The sequence below is a fragment of the Brachycentrus maculatus genome, unplaced genomic scaffold (genome assembly GCF_059751285.1).
Source record: "Brachycentrus maculatus isolate JH-2025_06_01 unplaced genomic scaffold, ASM5975128v1 h1tg000343l, whole genome shotgun sequence".
In the NCBI taxonomy this organism is placed as follows: Eukaryota; Metazoa; Arthropoda; class Insecta; order Trichoptera; family Brachycentridae; genus Brachycentrus; species Brachycentrus maculatus.
The window spans coordinates 77,938-92,117 of record NW_028281092.1 but is presented as its reverse complement, the minus strand read 5'-3'; the positions used below and the strand labels follow the sequence as shown (position 1 = coordinate 92,117).

Genomic DNA, 14,180 nt, shown 5'->3' with positions numbered 1-14,180 from the left:
AGATGTCAAAAAATAATATATCAAAAATGTTTGGATCATTATGCGAATTACTTGTTTGCGAAGTGCTCATTATGAGAGGTTCCACTGTATTTTTAAATCAGCACAGAATACCGGCATCTGCCTACTACTGACCTAGACATTTGCTCTAATGTAATCAAAAATCTTCATACGTTTAATAAATGATAATAGCGGTAAAAAATCAAACACTTGATGAAAAAGATATTACTAAGTGTCAAACATTCAAATTAATGGGCGCTAATTCTGTCTTGAAATGTCAGACAATGTTTGTGAGAAGATGAAAAACATTAATTTATATTTTTAGCCTTGAATGCTAGTAGCAACACAATGGTCTTAAAAAAAATAATCAAAGCTAAGTAACTTACTAATCATCACACTGTTTTGCCTCAGGGGTAAACAGTGAGGATAGAACATCACACCACTATAGGTTTGTGATTCCCCACAGAAGCTCTAAAGCTTAGCAAAAAACAAATAAGCATCCTAACCAGGACCTTGACAGGACACTGCAGACTGAGGAAACACATGACAAAATTGGACTTCATGACTCCCCAGTATGCAGATTTTGTATGGAGGATAACAAAACGCCAATCCACATTCTCTACAATTGTGACGCACTCGCTCGCAAATGAAGTCACATCCTTGGAGGACCCCTACTGGACTCCGAGAAGGTGAAGCTCCTACCACCAAGACAGGTCGTGAGTTACATGACTCACATAGGTCTTGGCAGTGAGCTGTAATACAGAGGGAGGTAACAATAGACTTAATATGGTCGCAGTGACCTAAGGGATGCAAGATCCATTGACCTCAAAAAAATGGGTTTGTGACTCCGAGAAGGTGAAGGTCCTACCAACAAGACAGGTCGTGAGCTACATGACTCATGTAGCACACAATAGACTTAATATGGTCGCAGTGACCTAAGGGATCCACAATCCCTTGACCTCATAAAAAAAGGGTCTGTGAACATTCTTCGCCTATCCTGATTCATAGATCTCCTTACATATAATATATATCTGCCCATCATTCTGAGACTAGAATACATTTAAACAAGTCTGTTTGTTAAATAATTCGATTTGTTGAACATTGAGCCAAACTTAGCACTAACACAGACACAACGATCATATACAGATTACTGAAAAAATTGTTACCAATGTAACAATTTTTACATTCCGATTTACGCTTCTTAGACTCATTCTTTTTATCCTTATAGTCGCTCAATGGTGCAGAGGGCACTGCATCGTATATGACTGTTCATATATCAGCTAAGAGTGATCAGCTCTGAGATGAAATTAATACATATTAATAATAATAATAAAACCCTTATCCGCACCCCGATGGTGCATAGGGCACTGCATTATATAAACACAGTGTTATCTTGATCGTTTACACACGAAGGAAAGGTGATCAGCCCTCCGCTTTAGGTACCAGTCCAGGGTAATATTGAGTAAACATTAGAGTGAAAAAATCACTTATATTTATTTGACCCCCCCTGGGAATCGAACCCGGGACCTCCAGAATGGTAGCTGACCGTGCTGACCATTACACTACGGAGGCGGACAAAAAAAAATTAGAATGATAAATCCCTTATATTTATTTCCACCCCCATGGGATTGGTAGCCAGACGATCTAACCACTGCACTACGGAATCGGAGGTATTTTTTACCTATGTATAAAACTATTAACTAATCTAATTGTTTTTCATGTTGTTACAGAGATGAAGGTGGCAACACTGGGGTTGCTTCTCATGCTGGCAATCCTGCCAGCGTGGTCAGAAGAAGAAGAAATATACGACTATCCACAAGATGGTATAAATTTAAAATTTACCTTATTACTGCTCCGCAATTAAAATTTAAAAAAATTCTAAAACGGACCTTCAGATTTATCTATGATTTCCCATTCCTTTTATATCATTACCAGACTTTTATATCATTATCAGGCTAAATTGATATTAATTAATTAAAAGTGTCTTCTGCTCTCTACCAACAGTTTGTAAAATACACTTTTAAGGTAGAGACTGACCGGAGCATTTCGTCGTAACATAACGTCGTAACATCGCTCGCGGCGGGCATCACCGAGCATTCGAAACTATGGATGGAACGCTCGGCGCGGTGTACTGACTGCCTGAATGCTCGCATCGTAACGTGTTACGTTACGACAAAATGATCCGGTCAGTCTCCACCTTTAAGCGTTTCCCGCAAATAATGTGTCAATTGACTTGTTGATCATCTTATTCCAGCAAGCGTACGACAGGCGAGACAAATCCACGCAGACGAAATGGTCCAGAACATTTTGCAATGGCTCCAGGGTGTGTACAAGCACAATAATAATAGAAAAGGTTGGTTACACTTTTGTACACTTGTATTTCCTAATCACAAACTTTGTCACCCCTAACTAACTTTGTGTTCCTTTCTGATTGTGGTATATTAGTTGCTCTTCTCAGGAGAGAACACATTCCATTCCTCGCCATACCGCAACATTCTTCTGTAGTTCTATTTTTATCTAAGCACAAGCTCTTGTAGATAAAACATAGCTACGTTTGTAAAGATATTTTCAACAAATGCAATGTTATTATTGAAAAACTTATTAGTATAGTGGTTCCTAGTGGAACACTTGGTATTATAAAATGTTACACTCACTTTGAAAACACTCCCCTCTTCCGTTTCACCACAGATACGAGTGTATCAATACAATTTTTACATAATACTTGAGCTGGGATTCCATACGGAATTTATCTATCACTTTAAGTATACAGTGTAGATAATTTAAATTTACTTCTGAGCTCTGGTTTCTAATGTTTTTAGGCATGTTGAAACTAATTGTGGATCAGTTTTGTCAAAAGATAAAAATTACTAATTGGATATTTGTTTTTACCAAGTTGAAGTAAAGTCAAAGTTATCTATACTATGTAATGTAGTTAGAATGTGTAAACATTTCGTACTTACTTCCGTATGAAATCCTAGCAGATATGACTAAAATAATGAATCATTTCCAGAAAAGTACTTGTGCTTTTCAAGGAGATTATGTCACTTACTTGAAGGCTAAGAGCGCTCAAAGTGAAAGGAGACCATTAATATAACTAGCTCCTAAAGTGCTAACTCAAGATTAATTGTGTAATTGACACTTCACAACCGAGATGTTTATTATGTTTTCAGCTCGTCAAAATCTCGGCTACCTTCCGCCGGCAGGTCAGAATGCGGAGAGACCTCGGCCTTTCCGACCCGCACCATCTCAGAAGCCCTATCGGCCTTCCACGTCTGTGACCTTCGAGACGACCGAAGGCCCCACCAATACTCCGTACCAGCCATCCGGATCAGGGTTCTCTCCTTCCGGAGCTCCATACCCTCCATCGAGCCAGCAATTCCCCGACTATAGCAATTCCGGTTATCCTTTACCCGGACCTTCTCCTCAGCCCCCTTTCATAAGCCCGGCGGGCCCGGATTATGAAGACAAACCTTACTCGACGAATACTCCTTACAATCCATCGAGCACTCCCGGGTACAGGCCGACAAGTTCACCAACTTACCAAACATCCACATCTCCTCCGGAGCAAAGTTACGAAACCAGCGAACCATCTTACAGACCGATTCCGACAGAACCCCCGGTGAAACCTTCGTATAAACCGATCCCGACAATCCCTCCACCCAGTCCTACATACCAGCCATCGACCCCGGGATATAGCCCGTCCACAACATACCAACCTAGCACAACTCCGGACGATGATGACTCTCACCCTCCGCACATCCATGCTATAGACGTGCAATGCGCTAAAGACATGATGACCATCAATCTGGAATTCAACAAAGTGTACAATGGCATCATCTACTCTAAAGGGTTCTATTCTAACCCCAATTGCAGATACGTTCAAGAAAACTCAAACCAGATCAAATACTCTTTCACTCTTAGTCTCAACTCTTGCGGCACCGAGTTTATCAACGGTTTCGATACGCAAGGAAAATCGTACTTGGAAAATGTACTGGTTCTCCAGAATGAAGCCGGCATACAAGAAGTCTGGGACAGCATCCGAGCGGTGAGATGTCTCTGGGAAGGAAACATCAACAAGCAGCTCTCAGTTGCCCTAAGTGTCGGCATGCTTAACCAAGAGATCGTCACATTCAGCGGAGACACGGCCATGGCCAGTCTGGACATCCAAGTCGGCAAAGGACCATTCGCTCAGCCGGCTAATGGATTGGTCAAGATCGGAGAAACGATGACTCTGGTCATTTCCATCACCGGAGACCCAGCATTCGATATCCAAGTCAAGGACTGCGTCGCCAGAGACGACAACTCCATCAACGTCGTTCAGCTGACTGACGAAAACGGCTGCATCTTGAAGCCCAAGTTATTCGGGGCTTTCCAGAAGACCAGAGAGACAGGGAACACTGGGGCTTCGATCCTCGCTTACGCTTACTTCAACGCCTTCAAGTTCCCCGACGCCATGGACCTCATCATGGAATGCAACGTAGAACTGTGCAAGACCAACTGCGAAGTTTGCACAGAGCCAAATCAGAAGCTGGAGCCAGGGAAGAGGCGAAGAAGGGATATCTACTCCGCGAATAATACACTCGCGGATCCCGTAAGAGTGGGCAAGTCACTGAAAGTAATTCTGCCAGAAGATATTTCCTTTTCAGAACCTCTGGGAATTTGCCTATCATACTCCGGTTTCCTGTGGGGCGCTGCTTTCGTCCTATTAGTCCTCATCATCAGCTGCATCTCCGCAGGATGCATGTGGCTCAAACTACAAAAGCACGTCCATTGCAAAAATCACATGTGATCACTTACAACGAAACATATTTATAATTTATAATAAACGGATATGCGTGATGAGTGAATGAAAGATTGCCATTTCGTCATCCATAAAAATCATCAAACAAGTGACTTTATCACAATCGCAAGAATTTGAAAGATATTCAAAGAAAAGTATATCATTTGTATTATAAAGAAAAATATTCATCTTATCTCAACCTCTTCTTAAGGTCTCTGACCACTCAGTTAATGTAAATAGTATCTATACAAAGTAAACAGTGGAGTTATCGACACCCTGATTTCAAATGTAATTATTATCCGATATTAGGTGCATATTCAAATTTTAAATATCCCATTTTTACACCACAAAAATACTGCCTGTATAAGATCATCAGATGATAATTTTGACAAAATATTTTGCCTGTATAAGAGATGATAATTTTGATGAAATATTTGTAGTGGTCAACACACACACAGTATTTTTACTATTTTTATTTAATTTTTACATGTGTGTGTTTTAATGTGTCAAACCTTTTATCTTACTCATTAGTGCTGAAAACCGGATATTTTACTGTACTTTCTTCCCATCAATGCTACATCCTGAGGTAGGACTTTTACCTTCACAAATGTTCTCCAGCAGCTCCTATCCCTGATCATCCTTCTCCAGATTCCATTCTTCTCAGTCCTCTAGTCTTTTTCCCCATAGTCCATCCATCTTTTCCTAAGTCTACCCAAAGGGACACCACGCATCGAAGCATCTATTTGATCATTCTTTCCAAATTTTGCCAAATGTCTTACAATTAAAGAAAGAAAAAAAGTACATCAATGATCAAACTCCAAAATGTAAATCATTTGTTACAACGTTAAAATAACGGGCTTCTTTTTGACAATATTTTCATTATCAAATAAACATAAGTTTGTTTTAAAAACATCATTGTGCATATCGCTCACTCCTTTCAAGAACGTCATAAATCAAAATACTTGATTTTTCAGGAAAACGTTTTTAAAGTTTAAGAATATAATACAATGTATTAAAAATAAATATCAAGCCACTTATTGAACTTTTTACTGCGCAGCAGATCTTTTTAGGTAAAACCTGAAGGTTTTTTCTCCATTAGAAAAATATTTAGTATATTTAAAAAAAATAAGTAAACAATGCCTTTTCTTCAAAATGCAAAAACAACACTTTCTGCCCTGTAGCGGGTAAATATTAAGATAAAAATATGCCTCTTTTGCTGGGATATAGTACATTTTCTGGGCATTCTAAAAACATACACAACTAAAAATTGTCGATTTTTGATTTATGACGTTCTTGAAAGGAGTGAGCGATATGTAGAAAATTCTTTAGTATAAAAACATTTAACACTGGCATGGTTGTTAGTATGTGCATACTCCCAATTCAATCTAATTCCAAGCACATTTCTATTTTATATACGTCCATGATTTCATTTAATGGTTTAATTTAATTAATGATGATTAGCCAAATGCATTCTTAAAGTCATTTATGTGTTTGTACTAGACATGAAAATTTCAATTCTAATGTCGGTATTACAGGTAACTGTAAAAAAAAAACTATGTAAAAAGGTCCACAGATGTCACTATAAGTCCTATTCAATTATTACTATTTCTTGAAAACTAAATAGTCACACTCTTTTGAGACTAATTTTGTTTGGATCATACGTACTATCTGACAGATTAATATAAAATAAATATATTTTTAATATCCACAAAGGCGATAGGATGATTAACCAATTACAATGGTCAGTATAAAATAAAAACACTAACATATTTATTATTTATATTATTTAAAGATATCCACACATTTCAAAGCATTTTTATTTTTAAAGGACTGTCAATATAAGGATCATATAATCTATAATTTTCTCAGAGGTTGTGTTTTGTATTAATTTTAAACAATTTGTGTGATTGCATTTAAAACATTTAAGACTATGTAAATAATATTGGAAACGCAATGTAAATACATTCACCCCTTCCCGGTAGAACATTGTATAGATCAATAAAGAACAAAATAATTTATAAACATTATAATAACCATAAACACTTCATAAAAAAAGCATGTAGTATTTTTTATCAGCTTATTTCATAGTACAGATGACAATAAAACCATGTTTTATCTTTTAACAAAATATAGCTACAATCAGGTCACACATAAAAGTGAAAAGTAAACATTTTTCTTACACATTGTTTGCGGGAAACGCTTAAAAGCATCTTTTACATATTGTTGGTAGAGAGTGGGAGACTTGATTACTTTTGATAGAGCGCAAGAGACGCCAAAAAATATTGTACCAATCGGAATTCGGTTTGTGGTTACTTGAGATTACGATCCTATTAAGTATGCTAATTAGGGCCGGGGTTGATGATAAAACCACCTGACAACAATGTGTTAATTACGTGCCCCAAAAGATGCTAAAATATTCAACGACTGGTTGCAATTGCTAGCCTAGAAGGAAGGAGAGGGAGAGGAAGGTCCCCACACGATGGACCGACCAAGTTAAGGCACCTCGGTGGTTGGAGCGCTACGTGCAGCGCAGTCAAGGGATAACAGGAGAAGAGTCATTGCTTCCACAAGGGTCACAACCCTCAGTAATGAGGAGTAAGAGGGAGAAAAAGAAAATTTTAAATTGCAAGATTGTTTTTTTTCCTACAATGTTTTTCCGGGAAGGGATCAATATATATAAAGAATGCCAGTTACCATTTATATAATGTAAAATCTTGTACATTTCTGTGAACAGTTGCTGTATTCAGTTTTTTTATTTTCAGTAACAACAGCCTAATGAAATAATTCAAATAAAAACATAGTAAAAATATCACTGCCAGTAAATAATTTCTATGGATAAAAAATTAGGTGATCAGACAGAGATCAAATGTATATTTTATACTTTTATATAAATACCTAAATGTTATCTGTCTGTACATAGTAGATAAGTATTTTATTTTAGATGTAAACTTGATAATAAAAAAGAAAAAGAATTATACATTATTTTATTTCAAATTCCTTTCCTTTTATTTATTGAACTTCTCTTACAGGAATATACATACGTTGGCGGGCTTAAGAAACATTATCTTCCAACCAACAAAAGACTTGAGATACTGGTCAAAGTTTGATCCTTGTACAGCCGTTTATAATTTAGAGGGCAGATAATGGTTGTACATAAGTATACACGAAAGTCAGTCCGCCTCCGTAATGTAATGGTCAGCACGCTTGGCTACCGTTCTGGAGGTCCCGGGTTCGATTCCCAGCGGGGGTCAAATAAATATAAGTGATTTTTTCACTCTCACATTTATTCAATATTACCCTGGACTGGTACCTGAAGCGGAGGGCTGATCACCTTTCCTTCGTGTGTTGACGATCAAGATAACACTGCGTTTATATAATGCAGTGCCCTATGCACCATTGGGGTGCGGATAAGGGTTTGAATGAAAAAATGAAAATGAACGAAAAAAATAAAAACATAAACTATGCGGTATGAAACAAATTATTATAACATTTTGAGTGTGTCCATACTTGTTCTCAAATCTGGGTTTCCTCAACAAAGATGAAGAATATGGAGGAAGTCTGGGCATTTACAGTGCTTAGGACCTATCATAGGCTGGTTAAGACAAATTCACCATTCTACCCATGATTGAATTGAATTGATGGAATTTTTACGATCTCCTATTCATATAAAACTAAAATTATTATTACTATAATTCTTTGAAAGGCAGAGAAATGAACATGAAACAACATTTGACCTGATGATCTATCAGGTCAAATGTTGATTATTCGAAACTGTTAGTCACGAAGCGGTGTTTTTTAAGAGGCATTACACAAAGTGAAAGATGAATGATAAGGAGAGTTAAGTTTTGTACCGAGATTTCTTGGTGGAACTGTATTTTATAGAATAAAATAACAACTACTTATGTAATTTTTTCCACATGAATTTTATTAGACCAGCAACCGGGTTTCGTCGTTATCGACATCATTAGACTGGTCTGATGATGATGTCGGTTACGACGAAACCTGATGCTGGTTAAATAAAATTTATGCGGAAAAAATTGCAGAGTTGTTATTTTATTCGATAAGGAGAGTTTTATATTACCATATCACAAAGTTAACAATGCTTTTAATATACAAAATATGATAGACTTTAGTTAGGCACCACATATTTATAATGTCAAACAATCGTTCTTGTGGTCTATTTTCGATATAGCCACAAAACTCTTCAAGGTTGTGAGATTGTCAAAAATTTGGAAAATCGTAATTATGATCAGAATCACTGGAACTTTGTCAAAATCGCCTTTCTTCCAAACCAGCTGGGTTTATTCAACTGTAGAGAGTTACACCTGTTCAACTTATTATTGTTTTAATTACAAGCCACCGACTAAATGATATATTTATTAAATATTTAGAAAATGATGACATTTTTAGTAGCCGGGACATTCGTCCTTTTTTTAACACTTCCCTAACAGTGCTAAAAAACTTCCGCATGCACCAATGATATGTATTTTTTACACCGTATGAAAATGTGGTTTAAAACCGGGAAAAATGTGAATATTCCTAAATGTTGCTTTTATTGACCATAATTGAAGTTTAAATGTAACAATTTTGTAATGTTAGCTCTGGTAAGTATCTGAAAATGAGAAAAAAATACATTGCAAGTAGCCGCAACAGCTAGCGTAGCGACACGACTGCCACGTATGATGATCCACACACTACTAAACTTGCTACGACATGTGCGTTTACGCATACACACGCACACTGAGAAACGTTTGTGCATTGGTGATATTATCACCAATTTTTTCACAAATGATTTATTTCCATCGCCGCAAATGAATAACTTTATATTATAATGATTAAAGAAAACACTTGTTTTTTACCACTTGAGTTTTATTATAGACTACATGTTTCAGAAGTTAAACTTCCATCATTCAGGTCTGTATAATAACTAAGTAAGTTATTATACAGACCTGAATGATGGAAGTTTAACTTCTGAAACATGTAGTCTATAATAAAACTCAAGTGGTAAAAAACAAGTGTTTTCTTTAATCATTGTAACATGTCTTACCACAAAGTTAATGCCGAAACAATAAATAAAATACTTTATATTATGATGCTTTTATGTAATGTGTAATTATATTACGGAGGAATACACAAATTCTGAGCCTGTGGATCTATTTAAAAGAGAAATATTTGTGTTTTTATTATTTACAAAAATACTTCAATTTCATACTATTTCTGTGAGCCCAAACGGCTCATTATTAGAAATAGGTATCAAATTGCGGTAGAGTGAGTTCAAACTGAGAAACTCTGACTTAACCCTTACTGGTCCAATGTCGAATCTCATTCGACATCGATTTTTTCCTCTTAGATCCCATGTCGGATGTTATTTGACATTTTTTTCATCATTAGTATTATTTATTTAAATTCCAAGCTTACATTTTTGTCACTCGTATCTATTAAAACAGTATGTGGAGCAGAGGACAATTTTTTTTTCCACTTTTTTTGACTGTCTACCTATATTTTTTATTTTATTTGGGAGACTGGAAAGGGTTAAGAGTCCGTGACACTAACCACCAGGTTAAAATTGCTTAAAATTACTGGTATAATTAAGTTAGGCACTACACATTTATAATGTCAAACATCGTTCTTGTGGTCTATTCTCGCAAGAGCCACAAAACTCTTCTTGGTGTTGAGATCGTGATATCCCACGGGCCCCATCTCGCAGTCTGCGCAGCTGAGATATTTCATGTTGTCCTTGGTGAGGGAGAACCCAATGTTCTCGAACGTGTACATGTCGTCCACTTCCCAGAAGTCCAGCAGGTCTTCGCTTTCCGGATCTAGAAAGTTCTTTTTCTGCGTCATCATCGGGAGATTCTTCTACAAAATAAACAGACACAACATTCAACCATATATAAACATAGGTACCCTTTTTTTAAAATTAACTAACGTCCAAGTGACTCTGAAATCCTAAGTAGGGCAACAACACTCTACTTGGGCTTCAACTTTTTAAGTTTTATAGCCTAGAGAAAGTTCTTTTTCTGCATCATCATCGTGAAATTCTTCTAAAAAATAAACAGACCCAATATTCAATAATATAAAACCATAGTATTTTTTTAAAATAAACTAACGTCCAAGCGATTCTGAAATCTAGCAACACCGCCCTACTTAGACTTCAACTTATTAAGTTTTATAGCCTAGAGAAAGTTCTTTTTCTGCATCATCATCGTGAAATTCTTTTAAAAAATAAACAGACCCAATATTCAATAATATAAAACCATAGTATTTTTTTTAAATAAACTAACGTCCAAGCGATTCTGAAATCTAGCAACACCGCCCTACTTAGACTTCAACTTATTAAGTTTTATAGCCTAGAGAAAGTTCTTTTTCTACGTCATCATGGGGAGATTCCTCTAAAAAACAAACAGACCCAATATTCAATAATATATAACCAAACTTTTCTTTAAATTAACTAACGTCTAAGTGACTCTAAAATCTAGTAACACTGCTTATCATGGCCCTACTCATAGGCTTCAACTTTTTAAGTTTTATAGCCTAGACAAAGTTCTTTTCTGCGTCATCATTTGGAGATTCTTCGACAAAAAAACAGACCCAACACTCAACCGTATTTAACCACACCTTTTTTTAAATTACCTAACGTCCAAGTGACAGTTAACACATTTTGGATGGGTATTTTTTATACTCCTGCAAAAATCAACGCTGGCTTACATGAACAGAAAATTTATTATTAAATGAACAGAAAATATGTTTTTTTTTATTCAAAATCAATAAGTAAAAGAGAATTTTTAAAGAATCGGCTTTTTAGACCGGAATTCTGAAAATTGCCATGGCAGTCAATGTGTTAATTAACACACTAAGGATGGGTATTTTTAAGCCTGCGGACAGCTGGCGACGGGATTTGATAATTATTTACATATTGTTTAGACCTTAACAAAGAGATTGGTACATAATATTCATATAAAAACATCAAAGAATTCCTTCTTTTCTGCCTTTGAAATGAGGCCGGCGCAGAAGGTAAAAATACCCTTCCCATCCTTAAGCATCAATCCACCCAACGGGTAGAAATACCTTACCTGTCCTAAGGGCGATTGTCCATTACCTGGAATTTGACCGTCCGGCAGTCCGGTTTTGAAAAATGAAAGCGACTACGACAGTTTAGCGTGATCGAATTTACGCGCAACATGTTCACATACCGATCAAGAGCTCCGATCCGAAGAACGATGGACAAAAGCACAAGCCAATCGTCGTTTTAAAACGCTAACTAACGTGCCGGGCGGTAAAATTACATGGAATTCCAGGTAGTGGACAAGCGCCCTAAGTGTGTTGATAGTTCCCTGTTGAGAATATTCTAGGCTTAGTGATCGATTATCACTGCCGCGCTTACAATCAACTTACCACTTCTCTGCTATTCAATAGAGCAGTGATCCGCAAACTTTTCCTTTTCAAGGTACACCTACCAAATTAAGAAATTTCAGAGGTGCATATTTACCGTATTATGGTAACATAAGAAATTATGTTTAATGTGAAATGTGAGCCCACTTAACTGAGCACAGGCAATCAAAATTTGGAGCGATTCTAGAAAATCGTAACTGCATACACAATTCGCTCACTCCTTTCAACAACGTCATATCAAAAAACTTGATTATTCAGGAGATCGTTTTTAAAGTTTAAAAATATAATAAAATGTGTTAAAAATAAATATCAAGCCACTTTTTGAACTTTTTACTGTGCAACAGTTCTTTTTAGGTAAAACCTGAATGTTTTTTATCCATTTGAAAAATATCGAGTATATTTAAAAAAATAATTAAACAATACCATTTCTTCAAAATTCAAAAACAACACTTTCTGCCCTGTAGCGGGTAAATATTAAGTTAAAAATATGCCGCATTTGCTGGGATATAGTACATTTTCTGGGCATTCCGAAAACACGCACAGCTGAAAATTGATGATTTTTGATATATGACGTTGTGGAAAGGAGTGAGTTGTTCACAGCAACAATTGTACAAAGATGATAACCATTTATTTTAGTCCTGCAAAAAAGAAACATAAGAGAAATAATACTCACTTCTTGAGATACGTAGGATGCAGATTTTGGGAGCAGGATCTTCGATTTGCAATATTTGCAAAGAACATGATTCTTGTTTTTGTCGTTTTCGATTTCCGATTCGAATTCCGCAGAAGGCATCGTAACTTTTGTTGTTTGACGTTTCTATTTTATTTTTATTTTTAAAACAGTTAATTACTTAAAAGTTTTATCTCAAAAGAGGTTAATTAAAACATAAATCACAATAATAATTCGATCACAACTCGCAGCACGACCGGTAATTTTGACAGCTTGATTTGACAATTAAAGCATAGATAAAACTGTTTCATGTATTAGTTTTATTAAGTTGGTACTTGTACCTATCAATTTATTGACTAAACTCTCGATCATCCGGGATCTCGAAATTTTATGTTTTTTTTTATCATTCAATTTTTTTTTCTAAGAATTTCATTAATAAAGGAGTATAAGGCAAACACCCGGGTCCGTAGTGGGTGTTTGATTCCTTGGAGGATAAAAATAGACAAAGTTATATTTACATTTCTGACAAATCAAACGAAGATGAAGAAGAATATGGAAGTCTGGGTATCCCGTGCGACACATCCAAGACTTCGCTCAGTCACTTCAAAATAAGAGATTCTTCACCATGGATCTGGTGCGCGCATATAACCAGATCCCGGTAGCTGGAGAAGACATGGCGAAAACAGCGATATCTACACTTTTGGTTTATTTGAATTTTTGTATATGTCATTTGGCTTGCGAAATGCAGCCCAAATGTTTCAGAGGTTCATGGACGAAGTTCTCCTCGGCCTGGACTTTTGTTATGCATATATCGACGATATTTTGATCGCCTCAAAGACGTAAGAACAACATCGGCACCACTAAAGTACGCTCTTTAAGCGGTTGCAAGAATACGGTGTTGTGGTCAACGCCGGGAAATGCCACTTTGGCAAATCCGAGGTAAAGTTCCTCGGGTATCTCTTGTCCGCCGAAGGGACATGCCCGCTCCCGGACAAGGTCGAAGCTATAAGAAAATTCAGCAAACCGGAGACGACTAAAGACTTGCGAAGATTCCTTGGGACTCTGAACTTTTATCGTAGGTTCATCCCCAAGGCTGCTGAGAGGCCAGACATTCTGGCCCGATTGTAGTAGGCAGCTCCGTGGGCCACAATGTCTGGCCCGGCGCAGGTATAACTTTAATCACTGATTTCTCTATCACCCAAGTATATTCTACCAAAAAATATTTCAGATAAATACAGTTAATCTTAATTAACATAGTCATGCGAATTGCCAGACAGTGTCCCAAAATTAGGGAACCAAAATATTTATTTTAATGGTAGAAAAACGTCGCATTTTTTTGAT

At 36.5% G+C, this 14,180-nt stretch overlaps 2 protein-coding genes across 2 annotated transcripts in view; one reads left to right on the top strand and one right to left on the bottom strand.

Annotated features, from left to right (window-relative positions):
• LOC148303862 (uncharacterized) overlaps positions 1-5,575 on the top strand; it is a 33,063-nt gene extending 27,488 nt beyond the window's left edge. The window contains exons 2-4 of the mRNA XM_088269262.1: positions 1,728-1,820; positions 2,252-2,350; positions 3,168-5,575. Coding sequence (XP_088125388.1) covers positions 1,730-1,820; positions 2,252-2,350; positions 3,168-4,786 — 1,809 coding nt within the window. The 5' untranslated portion in view covers positions 1,728-1,729 and the 3' untranslated portion in view covers positions 4,787-5,575. The remainder of the gene's footprint in view (positions 1-1,727; positions 1,821-2,251; positions 2,351-3,167) is intronic.
• Positions 5,576-9,864: 4,289 nt separating this feature from the next.
• On the bottom strand, positions 9,865-13,143 carry strat (RAB interacting factor STRAT). Its single transcript, XM_088269263.1, has 2 exons — positions 12,843-13,143; positions 9,865-10,636 (listed from the first exon to the last, which is right to left on the bottom strand). Exons 1-2 carry the CDS (start codon positions 12,960-12,962, stop codon positions 10,394-10,396), a joined length of 363 nt encoding a protein of 120 aa, XP_088125389.1. The 5' UTR covers positions 12,963-13,143; the 3' UTR covers positions 9,865-10,393.
• Between the last annotated feature and the right edge of the window lie 1,037 nt (positions 13,144-14,180).